We start from the raw sequence: 18,420 nt of genomic DNA on the forward strand, positions 1-18,420 counted from the left end.
CCACTGAGCCACACAGGCCAGGGCGAGACAAGATTTCTTCACGTCACCTGTCATAGGGGCCCATGTCACTCATCATCCATGTGGGCTGAGCCATGTCACGGAGTCTCATGAAGCGTCAGCACGCTTGGTTTCTATGCAGAAGAAGCTGCCTGACCTCCATTTCATTCCTTTCCTATGATGATTCTCTGACACTAAATAGAGATGTGAGTCTCCGGCAGTTTTAAAGGAAGGGCCTGAATGAGAAGTTTAACTTTTGCCTAGCTGTTCAACTGATTTGATGTTTAAATAAAACAAAACAACTTAATCCACCCAAAGTGGAGACCTCCTCAGAACACACTGACTACATATCTGCATAATTAGATTAAAAGAGATAAAATTGTGCATAATTAAAGGCACAGTGCACTCAGGACTCTGTCCATCTGCCCAGTATCAATGGCCCTGGAATGTCACCGCGTCCCACAGCCGCCCCGAGAGACAGCTGTACCCACCCCCAACTTGTACTGCCAGGAATTTCAACCAAAAGTAAACCTCTCCAGGTTTCCTCAAATTTCATGATGAGTTTCAATTAGTCATGTGCACGCAACTCAAATACAGATAATGAGCGGCCTACAGTTCTCCCCAAACAGAATTCCTGGCCCGGGGGAGGGGGAGGTGGGTAAAAATAGAAGTTAATATTTGCATTCTGATACGAGAAATAAAAAGGAGGCAGAATGATTGCAAATTAGGTAGATTATGGAAAGAAAGAAAAAAAAGTGAAATAATGTTCTAGCAGGTCAATCCTTCCATAGCTTCATGCTGAAGGAAAGTTCTGGAGGCCTCTGGACCCTAGAGCGTGGATGGTGGGATGACCTGCCTTTAGGGACAGGCCACCGTCCGAGCCCGCTGCGTCACCACATGATGTTTCCTAGGAGACCAAGCTGCCAGCGTCTGTATGTGATGTTTATCGCACAGACACAAACATGTCTGAACGAACAGAGGCGTTCGATGCTGAGTTAATTCTACGTGACGACGAATTCACTTCCACACAGAATCGGCCCGCGTGCCCTGCCTGTCTGCCCAGCTTTATCTTTACGTCGGCGTATTGACCAAGATGTGCGTGGTCTCCGCGGTAATTTCAAAGAGCAAGTACTTCATCCCCTGGTTGGATCGAAGGACTCCACCCACAGGAAAAAGGACATCGTTTGAATAAAAGAGAAGGAAGGGGACGTCTCACCTGGGTCCCTCTCCATCTGGACGGCCAGCCTGGTGTTGGAGTTATCCACGCGCCTGGTGCTGTAGGGGCCACAGAACAGGGAAAAGTCACGGTGAGACCCCCGCAGGCCAGAGAGCTGGTTTGCAGACGTGGCTGTGCGGGTGGGGAACGCACAGGAGGTGAGGATGATGGCTCCAGTTTGACAACGCTGCAGCGAGGGGTCCCAGGGAACAGAGGGAGGAAAACGTACAGGAAACGCGGAGGGAAGAGATGAGGAGTTCTCAGGGTTAGGGAGCACGGCCTTGTGCCTGCTCAGTGTGGAACGCCCGATCCAACCAACAAAAGCTGGCACTGGACTGCCACCGGAGTGTCCCTCTCAGAACTCGGTGCACCCGTAGCGCCTTTCTTTGCCACAATTCCAGAGATCATGGCAAGTGCTCAACGTCTCCGCCACTTGCTTTCAAGAGTTCGGGGGCAGCCCAGCCAGTGTGGCTCAGTGGTAGAGCATCGACCTACGAGCCAGGAGGCCACGGTTCGATTCCCGGTCGGGGCACATGCCCGGGTTGCAGACTCGATCCCCAGTGTGGGACATGCAGGAGGCAGCGGGTCCATGATTCTCTCTCATCATTGATGTTTCTATCTCTCCCTCTCCCTTCCTCTCTGAAATCCATAAAAATTTATTTAAAAAATAAAAAAAGTTGGGGGGTGTCCTTACAGGCCTTTCTTGGGTTGAACCACAAAACAGCTCTCACCAATTTAGGAGAAGACGGATTGGCGGTAGCCATGGTAACAAGCGGCCGCCAGAACCAGTTTAAACCTCTTCAGTTATGAGCGCTCACTGCAGTCACAGCTTCCATAAGCCGGCCAGTCCATGGTGGCCCCTTGATTTCAGAGCCATCAGGTGAGGGACAGACTCACCCCAGAGGGGTGACAGCCAACGACAGTCTCCCCAATAACTGCCTGTGCAGACGGTGCCACCCCACCGATGCCCCTAAAAACGCCACCAGGCCTTGAGTTTCCCATGTCCCCGAGCCCCTCTGCTCAGAGAGCCGCCAACCCCAACACGCTGTCCTATTCCCGCATCACGTCTCCTTTGAAATACCCTCAGATCAGCCTTGGGGATGAGAGAGCCCGGGGGCAGGAAACAAAGCAAACAACAAACTCTCTCTAATGAAGGCCCAGATCCCACGCTGACACAGGGAGTCCCTAGATGGAATTTTAATTTCACCTTAAGACCTAGGACAAATGGAATTTTCAGCAGCGGAATCAACAATTCTTAAAGTGGGACTGAGCTAAACGGAAGTCATTTATCAAACTCCGCAGGGAATTCCAACACCTAACCAAGCTGTCTCCCCAGGAGGCGGCGGGATGCAGGCGCTGAGATCTGAGCAGTCATCGCTAAGCTGCCTGAGCGCCCAGGGCCCTGCCCCCCACCCGCCCCCACATACACCCCTGAGAAGGGCCGGGGTGTCTGAGCTCTTCTCAGCGCTTTCCCTGCACATGTGGGGCCCCCCACTCACAGGTGCCAACTAGCTCAGCGACTGCGTTTCTGCCCCACTGCCCCACGGCGTGAGCGTCCATGCTGCTGCTCAGAGAGCGAGTGGGCTTGCTGTCTCCTCCCGGACCGCAGGGGGACAGGGTGTGGGGCTGCTATCTGACTGCACTGTTTGACTCGTGAACACGTGGCCCTGTGGCCAGACTGTAAAATCATAAAGGCAAGAGTATACAGTCATCCATCAATACCACCCACGTCTCCAAACAGGAAGCCGGTAATACACGCGCTGTTTTCTCATCGAGGGCAGCGGCCCTTAACAAAGCCCATCGCCAGAGACCTCACCCTTCCCAGGAGGGCGATGGTGACAGCTGGGAACCTGGGCCGGGAACTGGGGCCAGGAACCGGGGCCGGGAACTCTGAGCTGGGAACCGGGGCCCCTGGGCTGAGCCCCATGAGACACCTGCTCCCCGCCCTGTCCCCCTCCCCCCAGCAGAGCAAAGCAAGGAGCCTGGGCCTGCGCCTAGAGGAGGAAGCGAGCCCGCAGCAGTCTTAGGGTCTTACTTGTAGTTCTTCTCCCAGAACTTCACCGGCCGGACGTACGACGTGATGAAGAGGACGCTCCCGAGGAACGGGCTCAGCGGCGTGGAGAAGACGGACGTGGCCAACGTCTGGAAGAAGAGCAGGGCCGAGTCTGGGAGCCGGGAGCTAAGGCAGGTGGTCTTTTCACTGTTCCATTTCTAAGCATCACTGAGATTCTGACTGGCTTATAGTCCAGCCGTTTTCTCGCCCAGAAAGAAGATGACCGCGGGGTTTCATTTAGGGACGACCAATGAGACACAGCACGCTCGGGGCAAGCAGGCAAGACTTGACCGTGGTCGCTAAGGGGTGACAGGGAACTGGGGCTGAGACAGTGGGCACCTGCAGCCTCCTTTTAAAAAAAAAAAAATATATATATATATATATATATATTTTTTTTTTTTATTGATTTCAGAGAGGAAGGGAGAGGGAGAGAGAGAAACATCAATGATGAGAGAGAATCATGGATCGGCTGCCGCCTGCACGCCCCACACTGGGGATGGAGCCCGCAACCCGGGCATGTGCCCTGACCGGGAATCGAACTGTGACCTCCTGGTTCATAGGTCGACGCTCAACCACTGAGCCACGCCGGCAGGCCACATGCAGCCTCTTTATGTCCTACCGACAGAGCCAAGAGGTCAACCTAACAGGTCCATGGTAGCACCTTTCAAAGCTGCCTTGGACCCAGTACATTTAAAGTGACAGCATCAACGTTAATACTTAAAAAAAAAAATCAGTAGAAGCTCAAAAAGAGTAGAAAGCAGCCACCCTAAGATACACACTTAACAGATCGTCTGGCTGCATCTGGCTACCCATCCGAAGGCGAGGGTCTTGCATGGTCTCCACACGTATTACAGGGGCGAACAGTCTCCTCTCTCCCTGGGGCTTACCGGCTCGGAAACTGACAGAGGCTCCCGAGGGAGGAAACAGGCCAGAACTGGAAAAAGCAATTTACCAAACAGCGCCCTGCCGGCCCGAGAGCGAATTCAATTCCCCAGCGGAGCCTACCAGCCCCCTCCCCACGCCAGGATGGACCCGCAGGCCCTAACAGAGGGATACAACAATGAACTTTTCCAAATGACTCCGGCACCCAGGGCTGGCATGCAGGGGCCTGAGAGCTGCGTCTGGAGGGCCTATCTGTCCAGTTTCCTGAACCATCTATCCCAGGACATCCTGCTCGCATGGCGCTGGGCTCCACCCTGGCAGCTGATCCAGGCTGGGAAGGTGACCGTGGCTAGCGGGGGTGTCACCAGAGAGAGAGCTTTCGGAGCCAAGCACGGAGACTGACCGAAAACGACTGCAGTTCCAGGAAAGGGCAGTGCACACGCTTACACTTTAGCCCAGGGGTGGGCAAACTTTTTGACTCGAGGCCCACAATGGGTTCTTAAACTGGACCGGAGGGCCGGAACAAAAGCATGGATGGAGTGTGTGTGTGAACTGATATAAATTCAAAGTAAACATCATTACATAAAAGGGTACGGTCTTTTTTTTTTTTTAGTTTTATTCATTTCAAACCGGCCCGCGGGCCGTAGTTTGCCCACGGCTGTTCTAGCCACTTTTCCCCGTAGCTTGTTCTGCCGAATAACCTTGCGGAACTTTAGAATCTCAGTGCCGGTCTAAGAATAGACACACAGAACAATGTGCACTGTGAGCCAGCTCGTGGTTTGCTTAGAAAAGGGTTTTTTCACACATAAATCTGCAGGAGGGCATTTTAAATTAAAAAAAATCTAGAAAAGCCCTGGCTGGTTAGATCAGTGGTTAGGGCATCGGCCTGTGGACTCAGTTCCATTCCCAGTCAAGGGCACGTACCGGGAGCAGCCAATCGACGTATCTCTCTCATATCGACGTTTCTCTCTCTCTCTCACTCTCCTCCACTCCTCTTCCCTCCCCTCCACTCTCTCTAAAAACAAAACAAAAATGGAAAAAATATCCTCAGATGAGAATTAAAAATAAAAAAATCTAGACTAAGGTATCACTTAATGAGCCCAAGTATTATTCCATCTCTGCACACACAGTTCAGGTCCCAGGGACTCCTTACAAACGTGCGTGCGAAAGGAAGCCAAGCCGTCCTCAACACGAGCCAACGACGGGCTGCCAGGGCCTAGAACTGGGGTCACAGACATCGGGGAGATACGATTCACCAGGGAGGCTTGCGAAGGTGGGGATCCCAGGGTCCACCCCTGAGATATGGGGTGTTAACGTAGGCGCCAGGCTGAGGGGTCTATTTAGCAAACTCCCCCAGGGGTCCCGGTGCAATTAGCCCGGAACCATATCCTGGGAAACAAAAATGTAGGAAGTATTAAATCAGATGGATTGCCCGGCCGGCGTGGCTCAGGGGTTGAGCGTTGACCTGTGAACCAGGAGGCCATGGTTCCATTCCCGGTCAGGGCACCTGCCGGGGTTGCAGGCTCCATCCCCAGTGTGGGGCGTGCAGGAGGCAGCCAATCCATGATTCTCTCTCACCGTTGATGTTTCTATCTCTCTCCCTCTCCCTTCCTCTCTGACATCAATAAAAATATACTTAAAAAAGAGAAAAGCTTACATCCAGGAAATGTGGGTAAAAATAGCAGCGAAAAGGATACGGGGGACTGCAAAGAGCTGCGCAAACACGTGGAATGACGAGCCCCAAGCCATCTGCCAAGGAGCCACGTACGCCATGACGAACTGTAACTTCTGGAGCAGGTCCCCGAGCTGAAAGCAGAGGAAAGAGATTCATCAGAGGTGACGACCATGGTGCAGGGGCGCCAAGGTCACTGGAAGCACACACGGGTGTTCCGGCTGGGACGGGGTGACTACTGCTGGCCTCGCCCTCCTACCTCCCCTTGTCCTACATCAAGGCACCTGCTAAGAATAAGTTAAAACAGCCCAGCCGGCGTGGCTCAGTGGTTGAGCGTCGACCTATGAACCAGGAGGTCACGGTTCAATTCCGGTCAAGGGCACATGCCCGGGTTGCGGACTCAGTCCCCAGTGGGGGGCGTGCAGGAGGCAGCTGGTCCATGATTTTCTCTCATCGTTGATGTTTCCCTCTCTCTCCCTCTCCCTTCCTCTCTGAAATCAATAAGTATATATTTCAAAAAAACAATAATTAACCTGTGACTGATTGCAAACATAAACAAGATGACCTCGCCGAAACCGGTTTGGCTCAGTGGATAGAGCGTCGGCCTGCGGACTGAAGGGTCCCAGGTTCGATTCTGGTCAGGGGCATGTACCTGGGTTGCGGGCAAATCCCCAATGGGAGGTGTGCAGGAGGCAGCTGATCGATGTTTCTCTCTCATCGATGTTTCTAGCTCTCTGTCTCTCTCCCTTCCTCTCTGTAAAAAATCAATAAAATAAAAAAAAAAAAAAAAAAAAAAAGATGACCTCATGTGATGTCTGACCCCTCGAATACCCCAAACAGGAAGTTACGGAAAGTTACTCCCGCTGGGTTCCGGGGCAGGACTATGTCCTGCGAGGTTTCCATCCGCCTTCTGAGAAGGCCTGGAAGTAAGTCAGGCCGAGCAGCCACAGGCAGACAGGCAGCCCCGGGGCCGGCCTCGCCTGCCCGGCTACAGCTCTCACGGGCCCCACTGCGCGGCGCTGTGACTGCACGCATCCGTCACAGTTATGTTTTGCTGAGCTCGGCGGCTGGTATTTCCACGTAAGCAAAGCCAGGAACGAGGGTCTCACTCTCATGCTCTGATGCGGCCGAAGTGAGAGCCGCCGAGAAAGGGCAGACGCTGCAGGGAAGGTGGGGAGACCCTTGGGGGGCCCAGGGGAACAGGTTAAGGAGCTCAGCTGGGGTTAAAGCCAGAACAGAACAACTGGGGAAACTACCAGACATTCTGAGGCAGCGGTAGCGCTGTGGGGAGGAGGAAAATGAGCAAGAAAGAACGGGTGGACACGGATTCATGGCATGAAGGGACCAGTACACAATATTCCATTTCCAGAGCTCTAGGGGGAAAAAGGGGACCGAAGAGGGCCCATGCTGGCCAATACAAGACAAGGAAGAAGGAGTGGGGGTGGGGAAGACAAAGAAAAATCACAAATATGGAACAAAGAATACAATAAAAAGCATCAGTGATCACAGTAAATGTAGACAGATACAACCTGCCTACTACAGTATAGATTCTCAATCTGGATTAAAAAGAAAAATCCTGCTTTTATAAGTGCTTTTATAAGAAGTATTAAAATAACTCAAAAAGTTTTAGATAAGAGAATTTAAAAAAAAGACACCAGCCCTGGCCAGTTTGGCTCAGTGGCTAGAGCGCCGGCCTGCGGACCGAAGGGTCCCAGGTTCAATTCTGGTCAAGGGCACATGCCAGGGTTGCTGGCTTGATCTCCAGTGGGGGACATGCAGGAGGCAGCCAATCAATGATTGTCTCTCATCACTAATGTTTTTATCTCTCCTTCTTACTTCCTCCCTGAAATTAATAAAAATATATATATTAAAATTAGACAAAATAGACTTTTACTCTAAAAAAAAAAAAAAAAGGTAGTACATAATGGTAAAAAGGAAGAAGGAAGAGTCACCAGAAAGATAAAATAACTGGAATGAATATACTTAAACACATAATTGTAAGATATCAAAAACAAAGATGGACAGGATTAGGGTAAGATGAACAAATGTGTTATAATAGGGAGAGAGTTTAAGACATACCTCTCAGAAAATGATAATTTGATAAATAACCATATAAAATAGTTTGCCAACAGAATCAATAAGCTTTATCTAAGAGATAAGTATATTAGATCCTTGCAGCTAACCAAAGAGAATTATATAATTTTCAAGCATATGTACATTTACAAGATATAATTTCCTAAACTAAAAAAAAGTCTCAACCATGGCTAAAAAAATGATACCATGCAAATTTCTTTGCAATGAAATTAGAAGTTAATAGTAAAAAGAGAACAAAATAGCAATAGCCATAATAACCACAAATTTTGCATTTGGATATAACCACAAAGACAACACTGAACTAACTGAGAGTAAATGGTAGTCAAAATGACAAAATATTTAAAAATGAATGACAGTGAAAAGCAGTAGCATCAATCCTAACTTGTGGGTCTCAGCTAAAGCAGTTTACAGAGGAAAATACGTAGCCTTCAGATGCCCATCATAGAAAAACTTCACGGTTCACACTGGGAGAGTATTCTTTCATATTAAAGTAAACAAGAATAATATACATGTTCTCACCTATTAATATAAACGCAAAATTCCTCAATAAGATATTTACCAAATGAACCTATAAACGTACAAAACATAGGATCAAGTTTGGTTCATCTCATCATGTTTTAACATTAGAAGAAATGTCAGTATATTTTAAAAAGTAAGGAAGTAAAAAAAGAAAAACCATAGGATGCTCAATGAATGCAGGAAGAATATTGGAAAATAAATCAACTCACTCACAAAAAGCCCCTTGCACCCCAGTAATAAAAGCGTTTTCCTTAAGCCTGATGAAGACTATGAGTGCTATATGGCAGTAAACACCATATTTACTAATAAATGCAAAACCACAGAATTTTTCAGGCAAGAGGTATCAAGCAGTAGGAATCTGATTAGCCTACAGCAATAAAGTGAAAATAGAACCTTGAGGGCAGGAAACACTAAGGAAGGAGAGAGCCACCAGGGCGACAGTTTGTCATCCGTGAAGTGCACTTTGGAAAATTGTCACGAAAAAGAGAAACGGGGCTGCAGAGGGAATGAGCGCGCCCAGCAGGAGAGAGCTACTTAGGCAAATGAGTGGGAGCTAATGAGGGAGGTGCGACAGCCTGGGTCCTGAAGAGCCGGCCTTATGCAGCCAGACGATTCAGACCCCAACGGGACGGGACAGGAAGCCTCAGCCAGGGTCCTAGTTCATAGCTGCTCGTTAGCGTATCCGTGCATGCAAATGAAGTCACCAGGGCACAGGGGCATGTTACAAGCGGCCAGGAGGCAGGAGCGCACACCTCTCACAGGTCCTGTGGAGACCCCCAAGAATTAGGGGTTACATGGAATCCTGAGTCGGTGAGCGTTTCTGGCTGTGCATGGGGTCAGGGGTGGGTCCCCTGAAGGAGGCTAGGGTGGACGACCACAGGAAGAATCAGGTGATGGTGAGAGAGAGCTACTTTATTCTTGGGATGAAGTGTGATAATAAGAGAGTTTATGCAGCGCTCTGCCTTCCTTCCAGTTCCTTCATCCTTTACATCCAACTTCTCTCTGATACACGTTCCCCATCCTTGTTTTGGGTTTTATTTAGCCTTTTCTTCTCTATTTTTTTTTTTGGTTTTTATTTTGTTGTTGTTGTTAATCCTCACCCGAGGATATTTTTCCACTGATTTTTAGTGAGAGTAGAAGGGAGAAGGAGAGACAGAAACGTTGATGTGAGAAAGACACATTGATTGGTTGCCTCCTGCACCAGCCCTGACCAGGGCCCGGGCCGGGGAGGAGCCTGCAACCGAGGTACGTGCCCTTCACCGGAATCGAACCTGGGACCCTTCGGTCAGTGGGCTGACGCTCTACCCGCTGAGCCACACCACCTGCGACAGAAAACCAAGGAAGAGGCCATCCGGTAAGAAATGCACCTTGGAGACCCAGTGACGGGAAGGGCCGCGGACTTGCCTTGCTGAACAGGATGGACACGAGGAAGAAGTCCAGCAGGAAGCTCTCGGACAGGCCCCTGCAGTCGAAGTGGAAGAAGAGGACGGCGAAGCCCAGGGGCGCGACCTGGCGGCCGGGGTGGCAGAAGGAGGCGCGCAGCAGCTTCATGCCCGCCACGATCAGCAGGAAGGTGTCCCAGCTGCGGGTGGAGATGGAGGACAGTGAGCCGCGCCAGCGCCCAGGGCTCACGGGATCCGCATCCCCTGCACCTTCTGCACCTGGTCAATCGGGTCCACCCTCCCCTGGCAGAGCAGGAACCAGCGTCTCGGGACTGGGGTCCCCTGTCTCAGTGCTCGAGGGGTGGAGCTGGGATTACACTCAGCCCCGAAGGGCTCTCCAGCAGGGGCTGCCCCTCAAGGCGGCTCCATGGCCCCCCGAGGCCTTGGATCACCCCCTCCTTCGGAAGAACGGGAGCTTATCTGCAGGCCTAGGGCAGCAACAGGCCTCCGCAGTCCCAGCGTCTGCCCTCCTTACCCAGCGAGGCTCACTGTCACCCCTGGACCAAAGCCTGGGATTCTAAGTACCAAAGACAAGGCCTCTTGCCCTGGCCTCCCCGAGCCAGGTCTGGACCGGGAGGCAGGCGGGCAGGAGGTGACGGGGCCATGCATGTCAGTGTCTGCCGCGCATGCCCAGGAACCTGCTCGGATCCCAGGACTCAGAGGCCTTGGGGCTTAGCCTGCTCGGCCTTTGGCAGACATTCCGGATCCATCCTCACCCCCCCCTGAAAGGAAGAGCAGGAGTGGCCCTGCCCGCCTGGGATCAGGCATCAGGGTTGACCTGGGCACGTAACTGAGCCACGTGGCTCTCAAGCACATCTGGGACAGCATCTTCCCCAGCCTCCTCCTCCAACAGCTCACTGGACCAGAACCCCTCGGGCGGAAGGACAAATCCACACATGATCTGGTGGATTTCCGTCGGTGAACCCAGAGTTAATCTGCATGAATGGAACCAGTGACTCCACTGCACACGGTCGGTGCTTCTGCCCTGGGGCGCGTCTCCTGACAACGGTGAGCAGGGACACCCCGCCAGCACTGCACGCCAGCGCACTTGCTGAAGGAAGTGACACGAGGCAGGAACTCGGGGAGCTCCGGCCTCACGCCTTCCCGTGAGTGCTCACTGTCTACGCCGCAGGATAATTCTCAAACCCGACGACACCACTTCCAGCTCCGCCTCCGTCGGCACCCCGGCTGCTCTGCAAACGCCCGCCCCGCTCTGCGCTCTGCGAGGTGGGGAACACCCCCACGAAGCCGACCTCCCGTCTAGAGAAAGTTCACTCGGTCTCGCCAAGGCCGTGAGCCCCGCCGGGAGGAGCTGAGCCATCACCCACTTACTGGGTCCCGAGCCTCCGGTAGTTGCTGATGGAGAACGCATCGATGGTGAGCGCGTTCAGGATGATGGCTGGGTACAGGACGTACTTTTCAAAACACTGCAGCCGCACGTAGAGCCTTTCGAACCACATCAAGTGGGCGGCGTCTGCGGGAGACACAAACCCGCCCAGGACGGCCACGGATCAGGTATGTGTCTTCAGGCGCGTGGGACATAGGCAATACCTCCCCTTTAATTCAACATAATAAGCAATACCCCCCCCCCCCCCCCCCGTTTAATTCATAAGGAGTAAGAGGTCGCTGTAACATAAACAGTGACCCAGCAGAATGCCTCCCGATCTAGAGTCGGGGCTCAGTAAATGTCCATTTTTATTTCATCCTGTTCAGGGGCCGGGGAACTGGGAAGAGTGAAATTGAACGAAGAGAAGCTAAAGTTCCTGATACAGGTTCCCTTGCAGCCTATCAGAATAATATTGATTACAAAACCAAAGTCACTCTCACTAGAACAGCCGTTCTCAATCTGTGGGTCGTGACCCCATTGGCGGTCGAACGACCCTTTCACAGGGGTCGCCTAAGACCATCCTGCAGATCAGGTATTTACATGACGACTCATCACAGTAGCAACATGACAGTGATGAAGTAGCAACGAAACTAATTTTATGGTTGGGTCACAACATGAGGAGCTGTATTTAAAGGGCCAGAAGGTTGAGAACCACCGTGCTAGAACATTCCCCATGTCAATCGCGCCTAAAAGACAACCAGTTAGATCCGGCTTCCTGCTCCGCGAAACCCCTTTTTCTGATTCCTCAGTCTAGAGGAGCTCGACGCTGTCCGATCGGGGCCGTCACAGCCAGGGCGACGCAGCCGCTTAGGAAACACGTGGACAGAGTCCTGTCGACATCTGTCACCAATTCAGAGACACACGACCCCCTCCGCCAGGTCGCTGCAAAAATATGGAAATGAAGAGGGACAGAAGCCGCCCTCATCCGCAGCGCTGACAGGAACACGCCGACTTAAGGAGACGTGTGATCGGCTCCTGGCCAGAGAGGCCCTGCGTACCGGGGGTGGGGGGGTGCGATCGGACTTTCAAATGCTGGTCACATTGACTTTCAGATGTCTAGGGTGTCCCAAAATTCACGCAAGATTTGAATTTTGCGTGAGCAGTAACAACAACAGCAAAAAATAAAAGCCTAATTTTACGTGGTTTATTGAATCAGATTCTCATATCTGTGGCCCTTTGATTTCAATCCCTTCCATTTGATCAGCATCACCAAGTACCAGTGACGGCCCAGGAGCAGGGACAAGGAAGACCAATGAAGACCACGGCTTTGCGGATGTGCCAGCAAAGCCGTGGAGGCCACTGACCCGATGTGCTATTCCACACATAACCCTATACTGTATGCTTTATGAATCAATAAAAAATTTACAACTTTTAATTATACACCTGTGTTTTCTATCAAAATTACTTCTTGCGTGGATTTTGGGACACCCTATAGAAAGAAGCAGCCGCCCGACTCCCTCTGGGTCTGAGCCCCCAGCTGAGAGGCAGCGGTCACCTCTCTGCATGTCGCACGCACCAGCCTCACGGCGACGCGCACTGCGTTCGGGGAAAACAGCTGAGGTCCAGATGCGCCGTACGGGAGCTTGTCACTCACCTGTCACTTCCCGCTGCCGGTACTCCCTGCTCCTCAGGACGGGGTGTGCGAGCCACATCCACGGGTGGTGCTTGCGGAGCTGCGGGAGCAGGTAGTGGGTCACGAAGCCCACGGCGCCGGCCAGGGCAAACAGCACGAGGCTAAGGAAGGGCTGGAGGACAGAGGGCGTGAGCGTGAGCCGGCTCGGCCCCGGGGCAGGGCCGCCCAGGGTGACACAGGCCACCGGCCTCCCCTGTCCCCCTCAAAGCACAGACGCAAGCTCGGGCCTCGCCTCGGGCTCGGAACGGTGCCTCCTTCATCATGAGCCCCAGCTCTGGGCTGAGAACCACCCAGAACCAAGAAGGTGGGCGGAGAACCGGCCTGTGGAAGTCGTGAGGCCCAGGGGGGTCTGGCCACCGAATACTTTTTTTAAAAAAAAGAAGATTGAAGAATAACAAAACTGCCGGCCGGCGTGGCTCAGTGGTTGAGCGTCAACCTATGAACCAGGAGGTCAGGGTTCCATTCCCAGTCAGGGCACATGCCTGGGTTGTGGACTCGATCCCCAGTAGGGGGCGTGCAGGAGGCAGCCGATCAATGCTTCTCTCTCATCAATGTCTCCCTCTCTCTTCCTCCCTGAAATCAATAAAGATATATTTCAAAAAAGAATAACAAAACTAGCTAATAGATTCTGCCTCATTGAAAGAATTCATAAATATGCAACATTTTTATAGAGACAGCAGCTGCCCGTCAGAGCCTCAAGCCACCAGTCCCACTGAGATTTTTCTCTGCTTCTGTTTCTCTACGGAATCTCTTCGGTGCTGGTGCTGTGACCTGCGTGTCACTCGCTGGGGCCTCACTCAGCCTGTGCTACTGCTACTGACTCACCTCACGGTGGTGGGGCCCACAGGCAGGCAGCAACACAGTGCCCACTGGGGGCGAGAAAGGGTCAACAAAGAGCCAAACCCGTGCCCTGGCCGGAGTGCTCAGTGGTTAGAGAGTCAGCTCCTGGACCCCAGGGTTGCAGGTTTGACCCCCAGTCCTGGTTGGGGATGTGCAGGAGGCAACCAACTGATGTGTCTCTCTCACATCGATGTTTCTCTCTCTCTTTCCCCTCCCTTCCTCTCTCTCTAAAAATCAATGGAAAAACTTGGGTGAGGATTACCCCCCTCACCCCCAAAATGAGCCAAACCTGCCTGCAACATGGGCCAAGCCTCAGCCGGGACCCAGTCCCCACCGCCCAGGGCCACCCCCCAGGCCTCCCAGCTGGTTCCTCTGGGTCCCCGTCCCCTCCAGCCCGCGTGCCGCCGCGCGTGGACACGTACGCGCAGGGACAGGAAGACGGTGCTGGCGCTCACGGCGAAGGACAGGACCGCGGCCACGGAGCACAGGAGCAGGTCCGACTTCAGGACGTCCCTCTGCGGCGAGAAAGCGGCCGTCAGGGTTATGTCTCTGTGTTTCTCTCGGCAACCCTGCCACCAGGCAACTCAGGCCCCAGCGCAGGGACCCTGGCCAAGCTTCCCCGCGGAGAAGTCTTTATAATATACTATTAAATTTCAAAGAGCTAAGTTCCTCTTTCTTATACTTCTTTTTCAGATTTTTAAAGCTTTTAGCTGCTATTCTTTTTTAAAAAAATATATTTTATTGATTTTTTTAGAGAGAGGAAGGGAGAGGGATAGAGAGTTAGAAACATCGATGAGAGAGAAACATCGATCAGCTGCCTCCTGCACACTCCCTCCTGGGGATGTGCCCGCAACCCAGGTACATGCCCTTGACCGGAATCGAACCCGGGACCCTTCAGTCCGCAGGCCGACGCTCTATCCACTGAGCCAAACCGGTCAGGGCATCTTTTTTATTATTATTATTGATCTTAGAGACAGGAAGGGAGGGGGAGAGAGATAGGGAAAGAAAGATACAGAGAGACTAGAGAGAAAGAGAGAAAGGCAGAGAGAGAGACAGACAGAGAGACAGAGGAAGAGAGAGAGAGAGAGAGGAAGAGAGAGACAAAGAATATATATAAAAAAAAAAAAAAAAAAAAAAAAGAAAGAGAGAGAATAAGACGGCCAGAGAAAGACACAGAGAAACAAATCCAGACACAAGGAGGGAATCTTATGCTCACATTACAGCACAAGAATATGATGCATCAAACTGCGAAAGCTGAATCCGATGGTCTCATTAAAATATTATAATTGGGCCACAAGCCTCGCGGAGAAGGGCACACACATCACATGACATCCCCTACCAGGACGGCTCTACCTCGTGCCGAGCCTTTCAAAGTGTGCGAGACCCAGGCAGGCACCTCCAGCCACACGCACGAGAGGCCATTGGGCGCTGCTGGCCGCAGCTCCCTGCTCCACGCGTGACTTGTGCCACAACAAAGCAGAGCACGCGACCGCCAGTCACGACACGGAGGACCCTCTGGGGGAGGGGGAGACCTGGGGCCGCGGCTGTCACAGGCCCTGGCCCGGCCATGCCAGCGCGATCCTGCGTGTGCAGCTCCCCGCGTGCCATGCGGTGCCTGGACTGTCCCCCGGCACACGAGTCTCACCACCGAGTCCCTCATTTTCCCCGGGAGAGGGTCCTCCGCCAGCTCCTCCGGGTCCGGGCCGGAGCGTTTAGGAAACCATCTGCGCTGAACGAAGGACCTGGAAGTGGGAGGACATGCGTTTGACTGTTGGGAATGTGGCCGTAGCCGTGGCTGAGGTGGAGACCTCAACGCGGACCCCACACTCACAGAGACGACATGAGGCTCTCTCCTGCCCCATAAGGAAGAGGGTCTTGGCTGAGGCAGGCGCTTCTCAGATGCTCACCCATGGGTAAGGCCGGGCAGGCTTGGGCTGTGGGCTCCCCACTCCCTTCTCACCTCCCCCACCATGCACCTCTCCCCATCCCTGCACCCCTGCACCCTCCCCGTCCCCTGCACCTCTCCTCCATCCCTGCACCCTCCCCCACCCCTGCACCCATCCTCATCCCTGCACTCCTCATCCCTGCACCCCTTTCCCACCCCTGTACCCCTACATCCTCCCTCACCCTACACCCCTCCCCCATTCTTGTACCCCATATCCCCTGCACCCCTGTATCTCTGTATCGTGTGCTTGTGAGCTTTACTCGGGAGCACAGAGGCACTGGAATGTGTGCTGGCAGCTCAGGGGTTTCTGGTCAACCTGCAACTCTCCCCCCTCACCCCCCTCTCCCAGGGACCAGCTAGGAAGAGTGCGACCCCTCCCCCACCCCCGTGAGAGAGCAAGGCTGCAGGGACCCACACACAGTGTGTGTGTGTGTGTGTGTGTGTGTGTGTGTGAGAGAGAAACTCACACATGTGTGCGTGTTACAGCACAGGCATGTTACTCATCGGTGTGTGTGTTACATCACAGGGCATGTGGCTCACACGCGAGTGTTAGAGCACAGGTGTGTACAGATGTGTGTGTGTGTCCCAGCACAGAGCGTGTGTGTCTCAGCTGCGCGTGCGCTGCAGTGTGGAGCGTGTTTCTCGCGTGGGGCGTCACAGCTGCCGGCGTTGAGCTCGGGGCCCGGTACTCACAGGAGCACGGACGGGTCGCTGCTCTGCCGGCTCAGGTGGAAGGACAGCGAGACCAGGAGGCCGCAGAAGGCGGAGAACAGCGCGGGGATGTGCTGGGCGCTCCAGGGCTCCTGGGGGGAGACCGCAGAGCCCGTGCGTGAGCTGCTCATGGGGCTCAGAACCAAATTCTCGAGTGGGCGGGTCACGCGTGCCCACATGATAGGTGTGACTCTCCAATAGGCCGGCGAAGCCAGTGCTGTCCTGGGCAGAGAGCCATTTCACTGCGCCAGCCTCACTTTCTTAGAAATGAAAACGCATCTCCTGCCTGGCCGGCGTAGCTCAGTGGTTGAGCATCGGCCTATGACCCAGGAGGTCAGGGTTCGATTCCCGGTCAGGGCACAGGCCCGGGTGGCGGGCTCGATCTCCAGTGTGGGGCGTGCAGGAGGCAGCCGATCCATGACTCTCTCATCATTGGTGTTTCTCTCTCTCTCCCTCTCCCTTCCTCCCTGAAACCAATACAAATCTATTAAAACACATCTTCTTTCTCCCCCACAGGGAAGGCGCAGGGTCCCGGGAGCAGCATCTGGCAGGGAGCCGAGGCCTGGGGCCTGCAGCTGCAGAGTCGGGGGGAGTCTGGCTCCAAGGCCCATCCCCCCACCAGCCCCGCTGAGGGCCGCCCGAGAGCCTCTGACCACCCTCATGGGCCTTGGGTTGACCTTCACAGGTCACCGAGTCTCCACTGTCCCTCCGTCGGTCCCTCCCCCTCCCTGTGTCCAGTGGGCCAGGCTCCCATGGTCTCCGTCAGGACTGCTGCTCACAGCGCCCGCTCGTGGGAACATGAATGCCAGTCCCGCAGCCCTCCCTCCACAGACCCGGCTCCCCCTCCACATACCAGAGGGTCCCCTCTCAGCCACGGCAAACCAACCCCACGGCGGTCCTCCACGCGGTACTTTCCACGGCTCCTCATCGACGACCTCATCAAACCTCCTCCACAGGGAGGGACGGAAGCCCCGAGGATCGGACCCTCGTCCACATTCCAGCCCCCTTCCTCACACTGAGGGTACGCACAGCCCCCAATCCGGGAAGGCACCCCGCTTCCCGTCCCCCTGCCTTTGCAAACAGGGTTCCCTCTGCCCAGAGGGCTCTTCCACTCGCCCTGCCCACACCACGCTGCCTGTGAACTCCTACCCATGCTGCAGCGGCCAGCGTGAAAAACCCACCGACTTGGTGCCGTCTCCCTGACTTCCAGGGAGAAGCGTTGGCCCCTGTGAGGAGCACACGCGTGAGGAAGGCAGACACGGGGTCTTGGGAAAGGAAGGCCATGTGAGAAACTGCAGCCAGGAGTGACAGGCGATGGGACAGCGAGGTGCGAGGTGCCAGGCACCCAGAGGGCCGAACGCAGAGGCTTGGGGGAGTCACGAGCGTGGCTAAGTGGGGCCCCGACAGAAGAAACGGGAGCACGGCCCTCCCCCTGCGGGGCTCCGGCCAGGGCAGGCTCGGTCCGTGGTGCTGGTGGGTGGACGACGCTGTCCGAGGCCTCCTCGCAGACACCTCTCCACTCCCCGCTCTGGCCACCGCCCACGGCGTCCCTCCTCTCACTTCCCGCCTGGCTGGTCCCAAAAAATTCTAGGAAAGAGCAAGACTCCAAACGCAGAAACCTGCTCCATTCCATGTCCTTCCATGGACCCTCTGCGCTTGCCCACACTTCTGTCCATCACTGTCAACTCTCGCAGCCAACGAGGGAGTCCGTTTAGGTGGGACTTGCTACCGTCTCGGATGAGTCAAAGGAAATATGAAATCAGAAGAGGAACCAAATGTTCTCCTTAATTAACATTCCAGGGAGCAAAATCAACCCCCAGTCCCCCGATCTGTCGTCTATCGAGTGACAATAGTAAAAATGCAAAAAAGCACAGCCGACACGCTGGCATGGGCGGCAGGGCCCCTCCGTCCACCGCAGCGCAGGGATGGAAGGAAAAGTCAGTCCCGGGGATTCGGAGAGCAAGCACAAAAGGCAGAAACAAAAGCCTCGTTAAACCGGCAGCAGGGCCCGGCTCCAGGTGAGGCGGGG

The 18,420-nt window shown here is 54.0% G+C and overlaps 1 protein-coding gene across 1 annotated transcript in view; it reads right to left on the reverse strand.

Moving 5' to 3' along the window:
* PCNX2 (pecanex 2) overlaps positions 1 to 18,420 on the reverse strand; it is a 55,736-nt gene that overhangs the window by 14,210 nt on the left and 23,106 nt on the right. Inside the window, exons 16-24 of the mRNA XM_036355127.1 lie at positions 16,374 to 16,483; positions 15,381 to 15,477; positions 14,158 to 14,250; positions 12,857 to 13,007; positions 11,208 to 11,349; positions 9,838 to 10,015; positions 5,846 to 5,954; positions 3,249 to 3,378; positions 1,214 to 1,272 (exon numbers count right to left, since the gene is read on the reverse strand). Coding sequence (XP_036211020.1) covers positions 1,214 to 1,272; positions 3,249 to 3,378; positions 5,846 to 5,954; positions 9,838 to 10,015; positions 11,208 to 11,349; positions 12,857 to 13,007; positions 14,158 to 14,250; positions 15,381 to 15,477; positions 16,374 to 16,483 — 1,069 coding nt within the window. The remainder of the gene's footprint in view (positions 1 to 1,213; positions 1,273 to 3,248; positions 3,379 to 5,845; positions 5,955 to 9,837; positions 10,016 to 11,207; positions 11,350 to 12,856; positions 13,008 to 14,157; positions 14,251 to 15,380; positions 15,478 to 16,373; positions 16,484 to 18,420) is intronic.

This window comes from Myotis myotis, unplaced genomic scaffold, assembly GCF_014108235.1.
Source record: "Myotis myotis isolate mMyoMyo1 unplaced genomic scaffold, mMyoMyo1.p scaffold_m19_p_21, whole genome shotgun sequence".
Taxonomy (NCBI): Eukaryota; Metazoa; Chordata; class Mammalia; order Chiroptera; family Vespertilionidae; genus Myotis; species Myotis myotis.